The sequence below is a fragment of the Hyperolius riggenbachi genome, chromosome 8 (assembly GCF_040937935.1).
Source record: "Hyperolius riggenbachi isolate aHypRig1 chromosome 8, aHypRig1.pri, whole genome shotgun sequence".
Taxonomy (NCBI): domain Eukaryota; kingdom Metazoa; phylum Chordata; class Amphibia; order Anura; family Hyperoliidae; genus Hyperolius; species Hyperolius riggenbachi.
This window is the reverse complement of record NC_090653.1, coordinates 35,070,747-35,095,748: the sequence shown is the minus strand read 5'-3', so window position 1 is coordinate 35,095,748 and position 25,002 is coordinate 35,070,747. Positions and strand designations below refer to the sequence as shown.

The 25,002-nt window shown below is 45.7% G+C and overlaps 1 protein-coding gene across 2 annotated transcripts in view; it reads right to left on the bottom strand.

Annotated features, from left to right (window-relative positions):
* The window catches only part of LOC137528716 (class I histocompatibility antigen, F10 alpha chain-like), a 281,912-nt gene that overhangs the window by 238,456 nt on the left and 18,454 nt on the right, over window positions 1-25,002 (bottom strand). Inside the window, exons 1-2 of one of the 2 annotated variants that reach the window (XM_068250227.1) lie at window positions 8,949-9,094; window positions 6,460-6,590 (exon numbers count right to left, since the gene is read on the bottom strand). The exons of the other annotated variant lie outside the window; for it this stretch is intronic. Of the exons in view, the coding sequence (XP_068106328.1) occupies window positions 6,460-6,544 (85 nt within the window). The 5' untranslated portion in view covers window positions 6,545-6,590; window positions 8,949-9,094. Of the gene's footprint in view, window positions 1-6,459; window positions 6,591-8,948; window positions 9,095-25,002 lie in introns of those variants that run through there. 2 annotated transcript variants of the gene reach the window in all.

Sequence of the window (25,002 nt, the reverse complement as noted above, 5' to 3'; positions counted from 1 at the left end):
GGATGGTCACTAGAGGCATGAAGCAAACTGTTAGTGGCGGTCTCTTTCCTATGACCTTTAGTCACAATCCTGTGATTCTCAATCACCACCTTGAGGTCCAGGTACTCAACTTCCCTGTCCCCAAAGTGTGACGTAAAGCTCATGTTAATTTGGTTGGAATTAATCCACTCCATAAATTGAGCAAATTCGCCTCTGTCACCATCCCAGACCACAAGGACGTCATCCACGTAACGACGCCACAATTTAAGTTTGCTACGGAAGGGGTTAGTTGGGGACCAGATGGTCTCATCTTCCCATACTGAAAGGAAAAGGTTAGAATACGTTGGAGCCACAGGGGTCCCCATCGCCGTACCTGACACCTGTGTGTACCATTTCCCATTAAACATGAATGAGTTCTGTTCTAAAATGAATGCCATACATTCACATAGGAACTCAGAGAATTCATCAGTCTTACCATATTTGTCCAATACGTTTCGCAACGCTGTCAATCCCGCCGTATGTGGAATACGACTATACAAGCTGACCACATCAATTGTGGCCAGATGGTAGTCGTCCTTCCATTCAAACTTCTCCATTACATTCAAAATGTCCACCGTATCCTGGACCAAGGACTTCACCATCCTGAGACAGGGTCTCAGTCTGTAGTCCAGATATCTGGACAAGGCCTCCGTTAGAGAACCCACCCCGGAGACAATCGGTCTCCCGTGTGGGCTCTCCAACGTTTTGTGCACCTTTGGTAAATAATACCAGAGTGGAAATCTGGGCTTCTCCACAAACAGTTCCTCCCCTAGTTTGCGACTTAGATGGCCCTGTTCCACACCCCTTCTCAGCAAATTCCTTAACCTAGTCTTATCCCTTTCTATAGGGCTGGCCTTCAATTCCCTATAGGTGGCCTCATCCCGCAACTGTCGATAGGCCTCCCTAAGGTACATTTCCCTGGATAAGATAACCATATTTCCGCCCTTATCTGCGGGTTTGCAAACAATATCGGTCCTGGACCTCAGCCAACCAAGTGCCCTCTTCTCGCCTTCTGTAATATTCATGCTATCTTTGGGGTAGATACAGGCCTTAATTTCATGAAGGACCCCTTTATGAAATAAATCAATGGGACTCCCCGGGGTAATGGGCGGATTAAAGGTGGACTTGCGAAAGGACCTTGGTCCCCTGTCGTTCATCTCCTCACTTTCCTCCCCCTCCCTTCCTTTGTCTTCCCCTTCTTCTAGGAGTTCCCTTAGGATCTCCAGCGTCTCCTCGTCCTTGGCATTAAAGATGGCACTGGTGCTGAAGCCCAGAGGGCCCACTCCGGAATTTGACACATTGGCTTCATCCTTGCTCTTAAAGAATTTGTGCACATTTATTTTTCTAACGGCTTCTAACAAATCAACTTCAAATCGGCAGATATCAAACTCACTGGTAATACAATAATTAAGTCCCTTCGACAACAAGGTAAGGCAGTCTTTTGACAATTCCAACTCTGACAAATGAATCACTCTTAGATCTTTTTCATTAACCTCACACAATTCCGGTATCCTAGGTACATTCTTTACTCCTGGCCCTTCCATTGAATCTGCTTTCTTTTCTTGGGTAGACCTCCTATTGCTCCCCCTACCCCTCCTCTGCCTCCGCCTAAAGGGCGACTGCCCCCTTTGCCCCCCTGGGGTCCTAAGCTACCACTACCACCTTCTCCGTTGTTGGGTGCTGCCTCATCTCCACCATCACTTCCCTCTGACCCTGAACCTGTGGTCCACCCACCACCCCTGGGGCCTTGACGAGGTCTACCCTGGGGTTTGTTGGGTTTGGGGGGGTGTTCAGGTTTGCCCGTTTTTTTGGGTTTCGGCCAATTCTTTTTTGGTGCGCCTTTACCCCAACAAAACACTTTGTTACCCAAATAGTCCTCTTTGTCTCGGATGAACTTTCTTTGTTTTCTGTCCCGAATTTCATTTTGGATTGGAAGTAAACGTTTTTCTATTTTTTCCATTAAGATTTTAAACCGGGATTCACTTAACCGAGATTTTAACTCTGTTTTAAGTATACTCAATTTTTCCACCACCTGATGATACTCTAACTCAGTTCGTGACAACACAATTTCCATTTTCCTTTGGGAGTGGCGAACATGCTCCTCATGCCATTCTTTCATAAACACTGGATCGTCTTGGTACTGTGCAGGTTCAGAATATTTACGAAAGCCCCTAGTAGTATACTGAAGCTCTTTGTATCTAGAGAGAGTTTGTACAGTCCAGTACAACTTGACCTCTTGCTCAGACAGGTCATACAAGATCTTTTCCAGAATTTTGGTACTACAGAACTTGTACTCTGTAACAACCGAATTACCAGCAGGCAACAGATCCACCATTGCCTCCCGTGCTGATAACAAAGATGAGACCCCTTCGATAATCACATCAATATTGTCCTCATCCAATGAAGCATCTGCTTCCATACTTGAACCTCCAGGTGGCTCAGGGTGCTCAACCGCAACAGATGCAGACAGACTCTCCAAGTCACTCATTTCACAAAAGAGAAGAAAGCGGGGCACTCACTCACCACTCCTGGATATCGATGGGGTCAAGAACTGTGGCCAGAAGACTTTGTCGTGTAGTAGGCTCTTATCACTCGGTTCATCCACAGAAACACCGTCCGTGCTGCGGAGACGCCGTCACAGACACACTGCACGCTGTGTCCGGATCCTACTTCCTGGATCAGCGGCTCCACTATCAATTGCTCAGGCCTTGGGTCTCCGGGCGGAAGTTACTCCAGCGGCAGTTCCCTCTGACGTAGCGCGAAGCGGTACGCTTCTGGGCAGATCCCGCAGGCCAACCGGTACTTATGGTATACTTATGGTATACTGTATTTATGATATATCTCTTTAAAGCAACATTTATTTATTTATTTATAGGTCCAAACTCCATGTACACAGGTCTCTTCCACCCAATAAGGAGGTCACTCACTGGGCCTCTATTGCACAAGTTTATTGGAATATCTCAACCAAACAGTATTTACAATATACATTACCCTCCACATTATTTTACCTTATAGATTTTTTTTTTTTTTTACTAAAGGAACACTATCAGACCAAGTGTTCTATAATAACAATGTACAAATAATGGCTAAGTAGCTGTGTAAACATTTTCCTACTTTCCATGTTAAATATCAGATGCAAAAGCTTTAATACATTGTGTGTAGATTTCAGCTGTACGGAATGATTCATTTGCAGAGGTGAGTATCTAATTCAATATTACACTGTTCTTTGCAGGAAGTTTACAATCAGGATCATGTCAGACTGCAGAGTTTTATGAAAAGCCTTGAGTGTCACGTTTCACACACAATTACAAACAAGTATAGCAATAGGGGGTGCAGAGGTTGCGACCACACTGGGATCCCTGGACCAGAGGGGCCCTCCTTCAGCCACTGTATTAGCTCTTCAATTGTGTTATTTTATTACCTTCATTATGCTATTTTAGTAATTGTCACCTCTATAGATGCTTTGAATAGTGATAATACTTAACAAACTGTTCTTCGTTCCTGATTACATGTCTCTGACACTGTGGCTGTCCTCGGCAGGTTTTGGTGTTCAAAATCAATTGTTCTGGATAGAGTGCTTGAGGGGGCCCCATGTAAAAACTGCACTGGGACCCATAGCTCCTTATCTACGCCACTGCAAACAAGATACATTTCCTCTGCTCTCTGTGCAGACAGCTCATTCAGTGAGACACAGGCAGCTGCAGTTAAGCTAGTGAGACTTATCTCACACACAGGGTTAACAGGTGCAGTGTGTGGCAATCCCCCCCCCCCCCTTTCATAACTGTAAACAAAGATTAGCAATGAAATGTATACACGGGTACTTAACAGAACTTCCCAAACTATTCTCATTTAAATTAAAAAAAACATGTTAATCGATAGTGTTACTTTAAGAGTATGCTGTCTTCACTCTTTTGATGCATTTTACTTGGTAGAAGTGTAAATTCTCGCCTGGAATTATCTTATCTTTTTTTTTTGCATTGTTGATTCATTTAAAGGGAAACTTAAGTCAACTATAAAAAATGAGATTTACTCACCTGGGGCTTCCCTCAGCCCCCAGCAGCCGATCGGTGCCCTCGCAGCCCCGCTCTGACGCTCCAGGACCCGCCGGCGAACACTTCCGGTTTGGCCGTCACCGGCCGACAGGCATGGGAACGCGAGTGATTGTTCGCGTTCCCAGCCTGTATATCGCCCCCTATGCTGCTATTGCGGCCTCCTGGTCGCAATAGCAGCATAGGGGGCGTTATACAGGCTGGGAACACAAAGAATCACTCGCGTTCCCATGCCTGTCGGCCGGTGACGGCCAAACCGGAAGTGTTCGCCGGCGGGTCCTGGAGCGTCAGAGCGGGGCTGCGAGGGCACCGATCGGCTGCTGGGGGCTGAGGGAAGCCCCAGGTGAGTAAATCTCATTTTTTATAGTTCACTTAAGTTTCACTTTAAATTGTCTTTCATGGTTATATTATATGTCTGTATGTAAATTCTGTTGATGTATGTACAATGCATCATCATGGTATTGCACCCAGGGTCGGACTGGGCCACAGTAGTACAGTTTTTTCCCTCGGTGGGCCCCGCCTCCAGGTCTCTGGTGGGCCCCCCCTTCTTGTCTGACAGAGCTCCAATTGCTGCCTGCAGCACAAAAATTCTCTTCTCAGTGCTGTAATCACTCATACTGAGAGCAGTGGCGTAGCTAAGGAGCTGTGGGCCTCGATGCAAGTTTTACAATGGGGCCCCCCAAGCACTCTATACAAAACAATTGATATGACGCACCAAAACCTGCCAATGGCAATTACAGTGTCAGAGGTGCAAGAAAGGGATGGGAAATAGCTTGTTAATGATTACCACTGTTCAAAGTATCTACAGAAGTAATTATTATGAGCACAGGACCAATAGAGAGGTAATACTGTAGTTGAGGGAGGGCCCTTCGGGGCCCCTTTGGCCCAAGGGCCCCAATGCGGTCGCAACCTCTGCGGTCGCAACCTCTGCAAAGAAGGACATTACTTTATATTGAAGGAGGGGACTCTATGCAAAGTTTTGCTGGGCAGCAGTGTCTCTGAATTACAATGCTGCTAAGATCATGTACATTTGGCCCTGTCCATAATACATCATGACCACGCCCACCTTCTGGTGCATGGTCACGCCCTTTTTTCACCGCAATCATGGGATGTGTGGGCCCCAGGTTGAAATTTCTTTGGTGGGCCCCCAGTGTCCCAGTCCGACCCTGATTGCACCAATTTTCAGACATAATAGCTAAGGAAGTCAGTTCATCCCATGAAAAAAGAGCCCCTGGGGGTACTTACCTCGGAAGGGAGAAGCCTCTGGATCCTAAAGAGGCTTCCCCCGTCCTGCTCAGTAGAGAGGATCCAGCGCTGCGACCCCCAAAGATCTCCTTGTCAGAGCCTGTCAGCAAGCAAAGGGGCTTGGGCAGCGGAAATAGCCAAGCCTGACTGGGGCCGGTACTGCACAGGTATGAGCCGCCTGCGCAGTAAAGCAGACCCGATCGGCCTCGGCTATTTCCGCTGCCCGATCAGAGAGCCACTACTCTACATGTGCACAGCAACTCTTGTAGACGAGCGCTGTAAAAACAGCTCCGGGGATTTGGGTGCACCCGGCACCGCCACAGGCCGTAGTAGGATTTACGGCTATAGCAACACTCAGTGGGTAATTTGGGTGACGTCAGAAGATGGAGCACAAATTACTATAAAGACCCTGTAATTCATCTGCCAACAACAGCTGGAAGCCAAAATACATCATTCCCCACTATCCACGGCAACCTGGAGGTGGAATATAAGCACTGCCGGGAGTTGTGCAGTAGAAGGCTAAATCCAGTGGCTAAACCTTATGTATGCCTCATAGATATTATGGTGTGGCATTGATCAGGGGTCCCAGTGCTGGATCTGGCTGCCTAAAGAGGACGGGGGAAGCCACATTAAGTTCCAGAGCCTTCCCTGTCCTGCGGTAAGTACCCCCCCCCCCCCCCCCCCTCCCGAGGAGCACCTCTTTCTTACAGGCTTACTTTAACTGTTTTAACCCCCCTCTGGGCACCTCTGTAATCCCTGCTCCAGTGGGTATACTATATTAGTATAGAAGTTCTCACCCCACTTACTGTTTGTAGGGAGAGCAACCAGGAACAGTAACAGGGACAGGACTGGGTGACGGGTATCCCCACAAGCTACATTCTGGGTTACAGCCTATATGAGTATAATTTTTGTACCACAAATCCAGGATTTACAATACAGCACTTGGTAGACTCTTGTATCATCCTGTGTTCTCTTTCCCTGAGTCTCTACTGTAGTTTTCAAAATACGACTGTTATCTTGCTGCCTAATATATCCCACCATCTCAACTAGATAATCATTGTTATTCACACTACCTTCCAGTGGTGCTTTACATTGTAGCTGGTCAGTCTATAAGAACATACATACAGCAGAAAGCCCCTCTACTCACCAGCATGCAGGCCTGACACCCCCAGAATAAGCAGGATGAGGGGGGTCATCTCCATCTTACAGGAGAGATCCAGAAACACCACCATGAACTTCAGAACGGCTTCCCAGAAATGACACAGCGAGTCAGTAACTCTGTGATCAGCCAATAGAAAAATGAGTAAGCAGGTGATCAGCAGTTGCCAGGCAGAGGGTGGCTGCAGAGGTTGCACAGTGACACAGGCTGAGGGGAAAGTGAAACTAAAATTCTGTTGTGTTTCACAAACAGAATTTAATAGGGGGGGGGGGCATCAGAGATACATATACACATTTTGTCAGGGAAAACCTTATAAAAACATTCCCAGAATTAATTTTTTCATTTATTTACAAAAATAAATGGTTGTTGTTTCATCATCTCACTAATGTTATACATGGGAAAGTTTGGATGATTGCTACTCAATCACGCAACAATGGCTGAACGGGCTTGACTGAAATTTGGCACACTGATTATAAAAAGTTACATAGTTAATTTGGTTGAAAAAAAGACTTCCGTCCATCGAGTTCAGACAGAAAATAAATAAATGAAATATTAATAATCCTACTAATATTATAAATGTGAAAGTTTGGATGTTTGTTACTCAATCACGCAATGAAATTTGGCACACCCATACTGTAGTACATTTCCTAGGTTACTTTTTATCCCCATAACCAAAAAGTGGGCGAAGACAAATACAAATATCACTGGGAAAATGTAGACTGCAGTCCTTCTTAGCTGGCCACTAACGGTCCAATTTCTAGCGAAAAATCGTTCGAGTGGTCAGAAATTCTGATCGGACGAAAAATCGTTCACTACACCATCAACTAACCAATCATTGCTTCCCATCTATCACGACCACCAAGAAAATCCAAATTTTCGTTCGACGAAAATTCATTCGGGCGACATTTTTTTCACTCGTTCATAATCGATTGTGTCCACCAATGGAGATTATTTACAACCAATCCGATCAGAATTTCTGATCGCTCGAACGATTTTTCGCTAGAAATTGGACCGTTAGTGGCCAGATTCACACTGTTCATGGCAGGGCTCTCATACTTTGCACAGTTGGTCACTGGGTGACTGCGATTAATATTCAGAAAAGTAAGTGGAGCCTACAAAAGCCAATCAAAATTCACCTATTGATTTTCAAGGGGAATATGTAATTGCTGCCATTCTTGCACTGTTAATGGCACAGGCCTCATTCCTGGTACAGTTCATCATTGGGTGACTTTGGTTCAAATTCAGAAAAAGGGGGTGGAGCCACAGCCAATTAGATTTGTTTCATTTCAATGCAAATTATTGATGCCAAAGTGCGCAAAGCTCACAAATTAGGTCATTAAAGAGAGTCTGAAGCAAATTAAAATACTTCTTTTTACCTGTTATTTATGTTAAGCAATATTAGCAGTGCTGAAACGCCGCATTCCAGCGGCAAAATGAGGGCCCCAAAGTAATTGAGTAATTGTGTGTTATGGTTAGAAAAAGTGGGCGGGGCCAACACCAGACAAATACATACACGGGCAACGCTGGGCCATCAGCTAGTTTTTAATAAAATAAAGCATGCCCCTCCTCCTTCCCTATGGCTTACCAAGGTTGTCGGCCCATTAGAAGAGTATTGGCAATATAACAATGACTCAGCACCAATTCCTGTTACTTGGGATTCCTTAATAGGAAAACTGTACCCTGTTAAAAAAAAAAGTTAGATACTCACCTAAGAGGAGGGAAGGATCCCTTTAAAGTACCCCTGACCTGCTGTTAAATTCTTAAAATTAAAGTTAATTGTTTTAAAGTTTGTCTTAAAGTTAAAATTGTTTTATTGCTGGTGTTGTGACTTCGTCACAGCACAATCATCCCCCCTCCAGCACCCCCTGTGGCCCCGTTCTAGCAACTATTATTAGCAGGTAGGAAGTGACCGTTCTTACTCCCCGCTGTGTGCCCTTAACTCCGCCCTCTCCACCTGCCGCTTTAAATCTGTATATGCTTTAATGCACACAGCATGCAGGAGAGCTGCGCTGTGTGTGGGCTTGTGATAATTGAGGTCGGAAGGATATCTGACCTCAATTATCACAAGCCCCCACACAGCGCAGCTCCCCTGTGCGCTGTGTGCAATAAAACATATACAGATCTAAAGCGGCCGGTGGAGGGGGTGGAGTTAAGGATGCACATCGGGGAGGAAGAACAGTCACTTCCCCCTCGCTCATAATCGACATTCTGCTTCAGTCGAAGAGGATGGCTGAGCAGAACAGGGTCCACAGGGGGTACTGGAGGGGGAAGCATGGTGATGGGACTTACTCACAGCACCAATAGTAAAATACTATTAAAAGTTTAAGGAGAGGGGAAACCGGGTCAGGGGTACTTTAAGTGAACCTGAGGTGAAAATAAACTGATGAGATAAACCATTATATTTATCCTTCTTCTCCTAAAAATGACCTTTTTTTAAAGGACTTACGAGCCGAAGCAAAAAAAAAAAAGTTAATTACCTTAGCTGAATGTCAGACCTCAGGGCAGACGATTAGTGCCTCCCTTGCTATTTATAGACCCTCTGTCATGTTAATCCAGCTATGATTAGTGGCCCCCACCCGGGCAAGGGTCGCCTTAGCTCATGACGATTAGAATCGCCGCTTTAAAACTCCTCTGCCTGGATTACAGCCCTGGGAGCGCACATCGTCGCTCGGTATACTGTAATACGTCATGTGGGCGTCACCACATGACAGCCCACATGACTGACTGCACTTCGAGCCGGCCGCTCCCCCTCAGCACAGAATACCAGCGCTGAGTGAGGGAGGACGTTACCTAGCTACAGGACTTGTTTACTGCAGATTTGCAGAGTACGTTATTTGCAACTAACCACGTTTTGCAACTAACCACAAATAAGCCTGCAGGTTTTGGAAAAACACTAATGACTGTATATGTCAACATGTTTTTGTGTGTATATATATATATATATATATATATATATATATATATATATATATATATATATATATATATATATATATATATATATATATATATATACCTACCTGTACATAGTAACCTCTGGTTTTATTACACTGTTTTAAAAATTTTTGGTCAACAAGCCTTTTACCAACTAACATCCTTTGCTAATTTCCTGAGAAACATTAATCCCAATCAAGGTAATTCAACACAATATAGTTTACCTACTATCCATTCATTATATATGTTACGGCCAGAACCCGAAGTGTGGCCACTTCGGGTTCTGGCCGGCCAATGTGCGAAGTGGCCGCAGCGCAGCGGCCAATGTTAGAAATGTAATGTTTACACTTATTTTACGGCCATCTCGCTGCAGCCAAATGTATTAAAAGTTGCTTAATTTAATTAAATATAGCCGGCGGCAATGTGATAGATGAAGCCGCCGGCTTTCGCACTGCCTCCTCCTCCTCCTCTCCTCCTCCCCCCCGCCTCTCTCCTCTCCCTGCCTCCTATACGACATACGGAGCAGCCGGGCGGGGACACGTATCCTGCCGTTCCTGCAGAGCGGGTGCTGGCAGAAGCAATGTCTGCAGCCTCCCCGCTCTGCTTCCCCTGCCGCGACGAACGACTCTCCCGGCGGCTCCGTATTGTATGGAAGGCAGGGAGAGGAGAGAGGCAGGGGGGGTCGGGGGGGGAGGAGGCAGTGCGAAAGCCGGCGGCTTCATCTATCACATTGCCACCGGCTATATTTAATTAAATTAAGCAACTTTTAATACATTTGGCCGCAGCAAGACGGTCGTAAAATAAGTGTAAACATTACATTTCTAACATTGGCCGCTGCGCTGCGGCAACTTCGCACATTGGCCGGCCAGAACCCAAAGTGGCTGGCCAGAACGCGAAGTGGCCACACTTCGGGTTCTGGCCGTAACATATACAAAAAAAAAAAAAAAAAAAAAAACAGAAGCTAGAAGTCATTTATTAAATGGCCACTAGATGGCAACAAATGAAACACAGTAATAACAAACACGATTTTTCAATCTAAATATATCACTGGATATTTCTTAACGAGAACCCGAGGTGGATTCTAAGAATCCAATTAGCATACAGAGGCTGGCTGTGCATATAATACCCAGCCTCTGTTGCTATACTGTCCCCCCCCCCCCCATGCGTTCTGCTGTCCCCCATAAATCAATTGCCGTGCTGGCGCTGTCGCCAGCCGGCTGTTTACATGTGAAGTGTCAGTCTGCAGCTCCCCTGCCTCCTCCATAGCGCCGGTCCCCTCCAGAGTCCCTATCCTCCAATCAGCGATTGATGTTCATTGTGATGTTACAACCAACAGTGTACAGTATCAGTTTCTGATGTACCCATTTTTGTCTCTGATTTACAATTTTATACTCATGTTCATTGCCTGATGAAGTGGATTATACCTGCAAAACACGTTGTAACTAATATTGGGAGAGTAGATCAATAAATTTGTGTCACTTTAAATTGACAGTCCTGTGTCTGCTTATAGAAGGTAAGTCCACCACTGCCTTCCAAGTACTTTTTAAACTTTTTAGTCATTTTTATTCTATTGGCGCCTGTGTTTTCTCTATACAAGTCTTGTGTCCACCATTGGTGGAGGGGTGACCCACCTGCATTTTCCGATCTACAGAGAGTGGCCTCTTATCCCTGAGTGAGGACAGGTCTAATCTCCTCACCTGCCTACACAGTGGTTGCCTTGGAGGTGACCCTGGTTTGTGAGTATTCTTTTCTCTCTATCCCATTATACCCTGTTACCAGTACTTACTACACTATATTAGGCTCTCTGTGTTTTCTTTTGTATGCCTAGAAATTAACTCTTTCAGGCAGCAAAATAAAACAAGTAAAACAGCCTGGTTATTACATGTTTTGTACTGTACATACACATGTTTATCTCATCATGTCACATATCACCTCGTGTACACTTTAAAGCATACCAGATGCCAAACAACTGTAATATGTAGTGGGTGGGGGAGTAAGAGCTTATACTTACCTCTCCTTCTGTTCCGCTGAGTCAGCCGCCGTTCCCCTGAAATCCTTCCCGGTCTTCACGTAGCAGGCGTCATTATGCACGGCCACGGGGAAGCAGAAAGGACATACTGCGCATGCGCGGTGCAGTATGCCCGGAAGACAAGTCAGGAGAGTCGTCTGACTTGTGGAGAACGGCGGCTGACTCAGCAGAACAGAAGAAGAGGTAAGTATAAGCTCTTACTCCCCCACCCACTACATATTAGCATTTTTTGACATCTGGTATCCTTTAAAGCCTTCCCATTCCTCTCTGCATCCAATATATATATATATATATATATATATATATATATATATATATATATATATATATATATATATATACACAGGGAGTGCAGAATTATTAGGCAAATGAGTATTTTGACCACATCATCCTCTTTATGCGTGTTGTTTTACTCCAAGCTGTATAGGCTCGAAAGCCTACTACCAATTAAGCATATTAGGTGATGTGCATCTCTGTAATGAGAAGGGGTGTGGTCTAATGACATCAACACTCTATATCAGGTGTGCATAATTATTAGGCAACTTCCTTTCCTTTGGCAAAATGGGTCAAAAGAAGGACTTGACAGGCTCAGAAAAGTCAAAAATAGTGAGATATCTTGCAGAGGGATGCAGCACTCTTAAAATTGCAAAGCTTCTGAAGCGTGATCCTCGAACAATCAAGCGTTTAATTCAAAATAGTCAACAGGGTCACAAGAAGCGTGTGGAAAAACCAAGGCGCAAAATAACTGCCCATGAACTGAGAAAAGTCAAGCGTGCAGCTGCCAAGATGCCACTTGCCACCAGTTTGGCCATATTTCAGAGCTGCAACATCACTGGAGTGCCCAAAAGCACAAGGTGTGCAATACTCAGAGACATGGCCAAGGTAAGAAAGGCTGAAAGACGACCACCACTGAACAAGACACACAAGTTGAAACGTCAAGACTGGGCCAAGAAATATCTCAAGACTGATTTTTCTAAGGTTTTATGGACTGATGAAATGAGAGTGATTCTTGATGGGCCAGATGGATGGATTGGTAAAGGGCAGAGAGCTCCAGTCTGACTCAGACGCCAGCAAGGTGGAGGTGGAGTACTGGTTTGGGCTGGTATCATCAAAGATAAGCTTGTGGGGCCTTTTCGGGTTGAGGATGGAGTCAAGCTCAACTCCCAGTCCTACTGCCAGTTTCTGGAAGACACCTTCTTCAAGCAGTGGTACAGGAAGAAGTCTACATCCTTCAAGAAAAACATGATTTTCATGCAGGACAATGCTCCATCACACGCGTCCAAGTACTCCACAGCGTGGCTGGCAAGAAAGGGTATAAAAGTGTTATAATTTAAGTAGGCCTCAGTTACTTGGCCTGAGTTTTATGTAAAAGGCTTGTCCGCAGTGTATGCCTTTAAAATAGACAGAGGCATCTCAGGGTCTGCGTGTAGCAGAAGATACACGCAGATACTGAGAACATGTTCCTAAGAGAAGGCCATCGGTTTACTCTGACCTCCACTTACAGGACAGGAACAGTAAACATTGGCCATATTTACTAAACATTCACATTCCCGCATCTGGGTCAAGTGCCTCATCGATTATTAATCGAGTAGGTGTGTATGATGACACCACAAGTGAGTCCACCAATAGACTTATTTAGGGGGTGGCGAAGATGATGTCATATTTAACTCTTTCCTAGCCGGTATTAAATCTGGAGCGAGCAATGGAGAACTCACTTCTGCTTCTTCCTTCCGCACTAGCTCGCAAGGCCGACTTGGACCTCTAAGCATGTTATTCCTTTATGTAATCTGATATAATGTTTGCTGTACATAGGTAGTTTAGTGTAACGTAGTTAGGAAGAAGGTACCTGATTGACTTCAAGAGGGAGTCTAATCATGAGCTTATAACGCAACATGAAGATTGGCATGGCTAGGATATGATGAATGTATCTATCTGTATTCCTGTGACTTGAATAAATAACGGAAACATTGAAAGAAGCCTGAGCAAGTCTATATCCTGTTTGCTGTGTGGAGAGTCAAGTGATCTCACAGTCTGTGAGACGATGGTGTCGAAGCAAGGTGATAAGAACAGTTTATAACAGTGGTGCCGTTAAACCCTTCCCTGTTTAGCAAAACAGGTGGACGGGCCGGGGCCGAAAAAGAAGTTTTCAGGATATTCCACAGCAAGACAAGCGGAATAGACGGACGCAGACGGTAAAGCTTATCAAGCTGATACTGATAAGTGGTGTGGGAAGTGTGCGGGAGTCAAGCACACGGCAGCGATTCGAAAAATCAGCGGCGAAACTCTTGGACGTTACACTGTAACTGCATGTGCACACAGTTACAAGCCTAAAAACCTGAGTCAGAAGGAACTCTCCGAGGCTACGGCTGCTCGCAACTGCCGCTGGAGATTGATCCGCTGTGGGGGAAGGTGGATGCCCCCCACTGACGTTCCGGTGTCCACAGAGGTTTCGTGGGAAAAGTTGCGGAATGCTGGTGAATTGCGAAGAATCTGCTGCTCAGGCAAGTTTGTTTACGTTGTTGTATGGCCTTATCTGTGTTGTATTTGGGTATTATAACAAGGAGAGGTTAATGTGTTAATGTGTACATTCTGTGTTAAGTGCAGCATGGTGGCTGCGGGCTTCTCATCTCTCCCATGCATGGTGGGAGGGGGGAGTCTGGTTTATGTGCTTGGTTTTTTTTTTTTTTTTTTTTCTCCCTCTTCAGATTCAAGCTTCCTGTGTTGTATATTTACGGAGTGGTTATCTCTGCATTTGTCTCAGGCATGTTTGTGCTGGCAAGAAGTTTTTTTCTCTTCTCTTCTCTCCCCGTCTCTACAGAGGCTGGGAAAAAGAAGGGGGGGGTCCCCCGCAGCAGGAGATAAGCCAGCGGTGCTTCAGTCTGTTGGGGCTGGATGGGGGGGAGAGAGGGGAGAGAGGAGGAAAGCGAGTGTCTTTCTGTTTGTGAGATGTTCTGCACGTTTCTCGCATTTCCAGTCGGTGCTGCTGCTAACATGTTTTTTCAATGTCTGTATTGTGTTGAAGTTCGAGCTGGGATGTTAACAGTTAAAACAGTTACAGTGGTTTGGAGTCGTATAGCTCGCTCGGGCGGTTCTTAGTTATGTCTGTGATAGAGTGAGAAAGATTCCTACGTCTCTGGGGATCCGTATGTCTGATTGCAGGTCGGATTACAGCTGAGACGTGAAGGAATGCTGAGGCTGATTTTTGTGCACTGTGGATAGATGCTGTGTGTGACTAGGCATAAAAAAAAAAAAAAAATGTTTGTTTGTATTTTGTTCTCTCTCCTAGGTCTATAGGAACGAGAGGCTGCTATGGGAGCAGCCATCTTGGCTGGCAGTCCAGGACTCAAAATGGCGGCAGTGGAGAGAGCCCGCCCCCGTGAGTCATGGCCCCCACACGTCATGGCAGGGGGGAGGAGGGGCTGGGGGGATCCACGTCACGTCAGGCTGTGCTCGCGGCTCCGGGCAGAGCAGCTGAAAGGAAGGGGGGTAGAAATACAGAGACGTTCTCCTGTGTGTCTCGGTTCTCAAAGTATTTCCCCAGAGTTTTTCCCAGAGTCCATGGACAGGAATGCCAGAATAGGAAGTGTTTCCCAGCTCGGTGCAGGGACACACGGAGCAGTACAGATCGGAAATGGGTCTGTACTGTGTTGCTTATGGGATTATTCCTGTAAGTGAGGCACCTTAATGGGTGGTGCAGCATGAGTTCCCAATAGAAGGAAAGGGGGACAGCGCATCAAAGGGGGTGCAGGAGTTGGAAAAAAGGGAGTTGACCAATTCGGGTTTCCGTCGCCGCTTCTGCAGAGCGGTAACGTTTTTTTCCGGTTTTGTCGTGGACAGGGCCAGAGCTGGACTGAGAGGTCTATGCTGGGCTGGGGCTGTTTTTTTGTGCGTTTTTTTTCGTCCACTGATTGGTCAAATATGTTTTTTCCAGCTCTTATCAATTGTAGCACAAAGAACAGGGACTGACAGCAGTTCTTGGGGCAATTATACAGATGATAGAATTGCCATGTACAGAGTGACAGTGTATCAGTACGGTGTTTGCCATGTGACTACCTACCAAGTGGGCATTCAGGGATCTGCATACAGGCATGTGACGCTGGTATGCTTAGCCCTGCACCCTGTGTAGTTTAAGTGTAAAGTGCTCCTTCCTACAGGGAGGCAGCCAGTTTTTTTGGTAGTTTAGGTGGTGGCACGGCAAACATTGATCAGAGGGTACAACACACAGAACTTCTAGCAGAGCTGGTATCGCGATGAAGTTCTAGATAAGTAAATGCGATAATGAGTAAGAGCATTGCAGGCTCACCTGCAAAGCAGCAACAGGTGTGGCATCCGTAATCTGTGCATGCGACGGCCGCGCATGGACAGATAAGGGGGGATGTGGAGTGAGCTGCAATGGGGTGAGAGCTTCCAAAGGTGAAGCGAGCTTCCATAGGTGAAGTCCGCGGGAGCATATTTTAAACAGGTAAGTACTGAGGATAGTACTGAGGTAGGGGGTTGAAGTTTAACTCCAATCTACCAATAAGAGTAAACAGAGTTCAGGAGAACCATAAAGCAACGAGATCAATTACGATATATATTGATCAATTTAAAGTGTAAAGAGTACAAGCCGCAGGGCGAATCCCAAATCATTAATAAGAATTGATTTGTTTGTATTTCGATTTCAGGTGTTTGGCAATATGGAATTGAGACAGCTGCAGTGCTGGCAGCAAAGATGGAGATGTCAGTCGGATAAGCGAAAGGTTCCAGATGCCAATCTAAGCTTGGAGGAACACGAGATTCCTGAAATCGGAAAGAGACTAAAACACGAGATTCCTGAAATTGGAAAGAGACTAAACCACGAGATTCCTGAAATCGGAAAGAGACTAACAAAACTGTCGGAGCAAAGCATAATGCAAAGTGCTAATGTTTTTCTTTCCCAGGGTGGTGCTTTTATAATGAAGTGTACCATGCTGATGGTGATCCTAGGTTGCCATTCCGTCCTAGGAGAACGAAGAGAGGACATTCTCATGTATAATAAGGGGTTAATGAGAATGCAAGGCCCAAGCATGTTAATGTTGGGTGACAAAGGTACTGATCCTTTCACACCTCCCTCCGCTTGGCACAGATGGACCATGCAGGGACGGAGGAAAAGAGCACTTGTGCCAGGAGAAAGCAAATTTCATGGCACAAGGTGGGTGAAAGGTCTGAAGGGTCAAGTGTGCGGGCAGTGGGAATTTAATGGCAGTGTAAATCTGCTATTGAATGCCACACTCCCAGAATCAATGCACCGATCCAAAGGTTTGTTAAAAGATACATTGCAGTATAATGGGTACATGCAAAAGGTGGAGTGTGTGATTCAGGGGTACCTTGTCTTGGTTATGCAGAGTGAGATGGTTCCAGATTGGAGAGGAACAAGCAGGAGGCGTCAATTCTCTTACCAGAGAGACGCAGGGGACAACATCACACTCTGGAGCTACCAACAGAGAGTGCCTCTGAAACAACTATACACACGTAAAGGCTGGAAAGCCAAGGGTGGGTGGTTCTCGAAACAAGAAGTAACAATCGAGATCAAGCCACATTTCCAGGTGACAAAGAGGGTGGGGAGAGCGGTCCCGGGGGAGGGAAAGCCCACACAGGGAACCCCATTCACACCACACGGGTCACAACAGGGGACGATATTACACAGTCCATATGCAGCAGCTTATCCTCATGATAGTTGGGTAAGTGAAGAGGTACTCTTAATCGAAAGATTGCAGAGAGTACAGTCTTCCCGACCTCAGGTACATATTGTGCCTCAGGACGTAAGGGGGGGAAGAGGTCCAATCAGGACAGCTGGGGACATATTTTGTCAGCGAGAGATTGGACAAGGGGAGGTATATTAATTTTTCTGGAGAAGGATCTTTTGCATGGCAGCTTCGAGATGTTTGGGTGAACAAATGGAAACGGTGCAACATTCCTTTAGGCACCGCTACTTCCTTAGTTCCCACCTCAACCCGTGTCTTACACCAGGACCTGAGAGGTCAACCTTTTTTGGTGCTAGACGGGGAGGTGAAGCAAGTAGAGTTGTCCTCATGCGGGCAATTCTTGCAGAAGTATCTGCGTTGGCCGGGGCAAGCCAAATTTAGTGAAGAAGCCTGCAGGCTCAATAACGCAGAAGGCGAGGCTACCATTCAAAAGATCCACCCTGAAGCCCAACCGATAGTTCCGGTGGCTGAAGGAAAGGTTTGGTTTTTTAACATAAGGTCTAGTGATACATTCAAGGTATATTCTCATAATTGTTCCGATAAGGGGGAGTTTCCAAGGGGAACATATTGTGTGAGTGGAGATCCCATATGGATCCTGTCATCCAGGCTGGATGACGTTGTTTCTCAAATTGTTAAGAGAACTCTAAAGGTCAAAGTTTCACGAGTAGTTCCCGTCCTGAAAGAGAACACGACATGGGACGAAGGGGAACAGGGTTTGATCCAAGACGACCACATTTTGTTACAAAGGTTAAACAAACAGTACACTAAGTTAGAGGTAAGATTTCACCATGATACAGGTGATCTTAACGAGGTAGAACACAAAAATGAGCAGGTGAGTTCCAGTCTGCCCTGGTGGACAAAGGTTCCGGTGATGTTCCAGGGACACTCGGACGGGGCATCTGCAGTTCCAAAGTTCTTTCTACACCCACTGGTCGTCTGGATGGGGATGACAACTTTAGGCATCATTATCCAGGTGAGGTTGCGGGTTAAAATTACGTAAAATAAATTAACCGGTCCAGAGATTGGTGCCTCATAAACAATCTCCGGAACCAATAGTTTAAATTAAGGGATCTACAGGGTTACGGGTATAGGTTTAGTAGTACCTAGGAGCTGATTGTATAAAGGCGCTCTTTTAGAAGGCACCGGGCACTGCTCCGTTTTGTAACAACCAAACGACTTTCACTTTTCTGTGGTCATGCAAGTTTGTGAGTGATACGCAAGTGACGCAAATGCTGAGCATGTGGTATTGAGGGACTTAGAAGTAGGGCCTCCCCAGAGAGCCTGGTTACAGGAAGACCAAGAGGTCTTGCTCTCTCTCTTCCAGGGGTAACCGCCTAGAGCAGAGAAGTTGTGTGAGCACGAACATCGAAAAGTGAAACATACAAGAAAGAAACCAGGTACTGGGAGGTTCAGACGCTGGAATCTGCGGGTCAAGCCGTTTTAGGGGGGATTGTTATAATTTAAGTAGGCCTCAGTTACTTGGCCTGAGTTTTATGTAAAAGGCTTGTCCGCAGTGTATGCCTTTAAAATAGACAGAGGCATCTCAGGGTCTGCGTGTAGCAGAAGATACACGCAGATACTGAGAACATGTTCCTAAGAGAAGGCCATCGGTTTACTCTGACCTCCACTTACAGGACAGGAACAGTAAACATTGGCCATATTTACTAAACATTCACATTCCCGCATCTGGGTCAAGTGCCTCATCGATTATTAATCGAGTAGGTGTGTATGATGACACCACAAGTAAGTCCACCAATAGACTTATTTAGGGGGTGGCGAAGATGATGTCATATTTAACTCTTTCCTAGCCGGTATTAAATCTGGAGCGAGCAATGGAGAACTCACTTCTGCTTCTTCCTTCCGCACTAGCTCGCAAGGCCGACTTGGACCTCTAAGCATGTTATTCCTTTATGTAATCTGATATAATGTTTGCTGTACATAGGTAGTTTAGTGTAACGTAGTTAGGAAGAAGGTACCTGATTGACTTCAAGAGGGAGTCTAATCATGAGCTTATAACGCAACATGAAGATTGGCATGGCTAGGATATGATGAATGTATCTATCTGTATTCCTGTGACTTGAATAAATAACGGAAACATTGAAAGAAGCCTGAGCAAGTCTATATCCTGTTTGCTGTGTGGAGAGTCAAGTGATCTCACAGTCTGTGAGACGATGGTGTCGAAGCAAGGTGATAAGAACAGTTTATAACAAAAAGAAGAAAAACTAATGACATGGCCTCCTTGTTCACCTGATCTGAACCCCATTGAGAACCTGTGGTCCATCATAAAATATGAGATTTACAAGGAGGGAAAACAGTACACCTCTCTGAACAGTGTCTGGGAGGCTGTGGTTGCTGCTGCACGCAATGTTGATGGTGAACAGATCAAAACACTGACAGAATCCATGGCTGGCAGGCTTTTGAGTGTCCTTGCAAAGAAAGGTGGCTATATTGGTCACTGTTTTGTTTTTGTTTTGTTTTTGAATGTCAGAAATGTATATTTGTGAATGTTGAGATGTTATATTGGTTTCACTGGTAAAAATAAATAATTGAAATGGGTATATATTTGTTTTTTGTTAAGTTGCCTAATAATTATGCACAGTAATAGTCACCTGCACACACAGATACCCCCCTAAAATAGCTAAAACTAAAAACAAACTAAAAACTACTTTAAAAAATATTCAGCTTCGATATTAATGAGTTTTTTGGATTCATTGAGAACATGGTTGTTGTTCAATAATAAAATTATTCCTCAAAAATACAACTTGCCTAATAATTCTGCACTCCCTGTATATATATATATATATATATATATATATATATATATATATATATATATATATTTTATTATTTTTTTACATTTGTACAGCGATTATCTCCTGTCGGACTCAAAGTGCTTGAGGGCTGCAGCCACTAAGGGCTCACTCAGAAGGCCACCCTGCGGTCTTGACCAAAGACTCCTTACTATGTTGGAGATGGTGCCCTTAACCACTACACTATCCAACCACTGAGTAATCACACACATCACACTGATTCTCGACTGACGTGTTTTTGAGTTTCCGTGGCATTTTCTATTTTTTTTTTATCATTCTCATTATTTTTTTTACTCCATGTGATAAAGCGGAACTTATGATCCTGGTTGTAAAGTTTATTTTTCAGCAAACTATTTATGATACGTTTGCGCGCAATGCAAATTTTCGCGCGCAATTAAACGTTTTCACGAGCAGACCCGATCGGCATCGGCTATTTCCGCTGCCCGAGCAGAGAGCCACTACTCTACATGTGTGCAGCAGCTCTGTAAAAACAGCTCCGGGGATTTGGGCGCAGCCGCCACCGCCACAGGCCGTAATAGGATTTATGGCTATAGCAGTGCTCAGTGGGTAATTTGGGTGACGTCAGAAGACGGAGCACAAATTACTATAAAGACCCTGTAATTTGTCTGCCAACAACAGCTGGAAGCTGAAATACATCATTCCCCACTATCCACGGCAACCTGGAGGTGCAATATAAGCACTGGCTAAATCCAGTGGCTAAACCATATGTATGCCTCGTGTATATTATGGTGTGGAACTGATCAGGGGTCCCAGTGCTGGATCTGGCTGCCTGAAGAGGACGGGGGAAGCCACATTAAAGCGGACCCAAACCAAACATATTTTTAATTCTAAATATTTAGTTGCACCGCTCTGACACATACAAAGATAAATAAACACTCCTTCAAGCCTATGAGCATTTCAGTGCATGCTTTTCACCCTTCTCTTTTCATTACTAGGGTTATACAGGTGGCAGCCATTAGCAATTCCTCCATTGCTGGAGACCATCTACTAAACCAGTCTGCCGGATTCTGTCCCGGCAATATGAAAGGAAGGGAGGAGTTCCTCCAATAAATGTAAAATATTTTATATTTGTCATCATGCAGCTGAAAAAAGGCTGCTATTTATTATTATAATTTAGAAAATAGATTTTATTTCTGAAATCTTGTATTTTTAATTTGGGTCCACTTTAAAGAGGCACTTAAGTCTAAAAAAAAAATGAGTTTTACTCACCTGGGGCTTCCCTCAGCCCCCTGCAGCTGATCGGTGCCCTCGCCGAGTCTCTCCGATCCACCCGTCCCCGCCGGCGACTACTTTTGGTTTTGTCGTCAGGAACCGACAGGCTGGGAACGCGAGTGATTCTTCGCGTTCCCAGCCACAATATCGCCCCCTATACTGCTATTACGGCAAGGAAGGCCACAATAGCAGCATAGGGGGAGATATTGTGGCTGGGAACGCGAAGAATCACTCGCGTTCCCAGCCTGTCGGGTCCTGACGGCAAAACCAAAAGTAGTCGCCGGCGGGGACGGGTGGATCGGAGAGACTCGGCGAGGGCACCGATCAGCTGCAGGGGGCAGAGGGAAGCCCCAGATGAGTAAAACTAATTTTTATTTTTTTTTAGACTTAGGCTGGTTTCACACCAGGATGTTGCGTTTTAGGGGACATTAAGTCCCCTAACGCAACGCCTGGTGCTCCCTGCTTTGGACGTCAGAGTGAGCCGCGTTGTGCAGCTCACTCTGGCGTCCGTGATGCCGTGATGCGCACTCTTGGACGCATGCGGCATCACGTGGTCCTGCCGGCCAATCGCCGCACAGAGTGGCCGCTCCAGGAAGTAAACACTGCACGTCACTGAGTGCAGTGAATATTAATTAGCCATGTGCCTGGCCACTCTCCGCTCCTCCCCAACGTTACTGAGCATGTGCAAACAGTCTAACGCGGCTCTGCCGCTTACAAAGTACTGCATGCAGTACGTTGTCTTATGGCGCAGCGTTACACTGTAACGCAACGTGGGCACTGTGAACAGCCCATTGATTTTTCATTGCCGTGCGGTGGGGTGCGTTACAGGCTGCTCTAACGTGCGCCTGTAACGTCCCACTGTGCAACCAGCCTGAAGGTTCACTTTAAAGGGACACTTAAGTCAAACAAAAAAAATGAGTTTTACTCACCTGGGGCTTCCAATAGCCCCCTGCAGCTGTCCGGTGCCCTCGCCGTCTCCATCCGATCCTCCTGGCCCCGCCGGCAGCCACTTCCTGCTTCGGTGACAGGAGCTGACAGGCTGGGGACGCGAGTGATTCTTCGCGTTCCTGGCCACAATAGCGCCATCTATGCTGCTATAGCATATATCATATACCATATAGCAGCATAGAGGGTGCTAATGTGTCTGGGAACGCGAAGAATCACTCGCGTCCCCAGCCTGTCAGCTCCTGTCACCGAAACAGGAAGTGGCTGCCGGCGGGGCCAGGAGGATCGGAGGGAGGCGGCGAGGGCACCGGACAGCTGCAGGGGGCTATTGGAAGCCCTAGGTGAGTAAAACTCATTTTTTTTGTCTGACTTAAGTGTCCCTTTAAGTTCCAGAGCCTTCCCTGTCCCGTGGTAAGTCCCCCCCCAACCCCCTGTTGTGTTTCACAGACACAAACAGAATTTAATAACTGAGGGGAGGGGGACCCATCAGAGATACGTGTATGCAGGAATGTGTGTTACACATTTTGGCAGGGAAAACACTACCACAATTCATTTTTTCATTTATTTACAAAAAGAAATGGTTGTTTGATCATCTCACTAATGTTATACATGGGAAAGTTTGAATGTTTGTTACTCGATCACGCAACAATGGCTGAACAGATTTGAATGACATTTGGCACACACATAGTACATCACCTGGAATAACACATAGGATACTTTTTATTCCCATAACCAAAAAGTGGGCGGAGACAAATACAAATTTCACTGGGAAAATGTAAACTGCAGCCATTCTTACACTGTTAATGGCAGGGTTCTCAAACTTTGCACAGTTGGTCACTGGGTGACCGGGATTAATATTCAGAAAAGTAGGTGGAGCCAACAAAAGCCAATCAGAATTCACCTATTGATTTTTAAGCGGAATATTTAATTGCTGCCATTCTTGAAATGTTAATGGTACAAGCCTCAAACCTGCTACAGTTCATCATTGGGTGACTTTGGTTCAAATTCAGAAAAGGGGGTGGAGCCACAGCCAATCAGATTTGTTTAACCACTTTCCCCACCACTACAGTATATCTACGTCAGCTGTGGTGCCCTCCAAGCCACAGCCACGTAGATATACTGACCTGGCTGCAGCCCTGCTATGCACGGTCGGGTGCTCTTTAGAGCGCACCCTCCGGCACTGTCAACAGCAATACTAATTGGTGGAAGGGAACATGTTCCCTTTTGGCCAATTAGTCCACCCCCCTCCCATGAACGATCGCTGCAGTAGGGAACTGCAGCGATCCTTCACTTGTCCCCCTCGGTGCACAAATAGTTTAAAAAATACACAAGAAAGCAGCCACACTCACCTACCTCGGTCCTGCGACTATCCTGAAGCCTGATCCTCCGATCACCGCTCTGCAGTAAGCCGCATATTGCCGGAAACCCGGGTCCCGGCTTGATGACGTCATCAAGCCGGGACCCGGGTTACCGGCAATATGCGGCTGACTGCAGAGCGGGGATCGGAGGATCAGACTTCAGGCTCGTCGCAGGACCGAGGTAGGTGAGTGAGACTGCTTGCTTGTGTATTTTTTTTAACTATCTCTGCACGGAGGGGGCTGCCTGATGGGGGGGGGGGGCATCTGGCTATAGATTCTTGGGGGGAGGGGGATATGCAAAGGGGGGCATACATATTTACTGGGGGACATCTGAGTAACCAAGGGGAGGGGGGGTTAAAAATTTTGCACATCTGGGCATCAGGGGGGGCCATACCTTAATACTGGGGGTACATTTGGCTATAATGGGGGGGCAGCGCTAATCCTGGGGGTACATCTGGCCACAATGGGGGTAATCCTGATCCGGGGACACATCTGGCTATAAAGAGGGGCACTATTCCTGGGGGTGCATCTGTCAATCTATTCTGGGAGTGGCAAACACAGGGGACTCATCTGGCTATGCTGGGGGGGTTGATATTGGGGACACATCTGGCTATACTGGGGGGGTGGGGTGATACTGGGGACACATCTGGATATCTATACTGGGGCGACTTTAACTGGTGGCACAGTTTTTATGTCAATTGCACTTTTTATTTTTAAAGAGAAATTGGTCAAAATTGAGAAATAGTGCATTTTTTTTTTATTTCCCCCCCCCCTTTTTCCCATTAACATGCATAGAGAGGAACATTTTATTTGGGACCAAATACCCCCCAATGAAAGCTTAGTTTGTCTTGAAAAAAAAGATATATAGATCATTTATGTGGCACGAGTACAGATGAAGTTAGGGGTGATTAAACAGGGACACCGCTAAAGCGTCAAAACTGCTCTGGTCAATAAGGGGAAAACAAGGTCTGGATGCGAAGTGGTTAATTTCAATGCAAATTATTGATGCCAAAGACCGCAAAGCTCACAAATTAGGTAATTAAAGAGAGTCTGAAGCAAATTTAAATACTTCTTTTTACCTGCTATTTATGTTAAGCAATATGAGCAGTACTGAAACGCTGCATTACAGTTGCAAAATGAAGGCTTTATACCCCCCAAATCCCAATAAAAGTAATTGAGTAATTGTGTGTTATGGTTTAAAAAAGTGGGCGGGGCCAACACCAGACAAATACATACATGGGCAACGCCGGGCCATCAGCTAGTTTTTAATAAAATAAAGCATGCCCCTCCTCCTTCCCTATGGCCTACCAAGGTTGTCGGCCCATTAGAAGAGTATTGGCAATATAACAATGACTCAGCACCAATTCCTGTTAAGTACCCCTGACCTGGTGTTAAATTCTTAAAATTAAAGTTAATTGTTTTAAAGTTTGTCTTAAACTTAAAATTGTTTTATTTCTGGTGCTGTGACTTTGTCACAGCACATTCATCCCCCCTCCGGC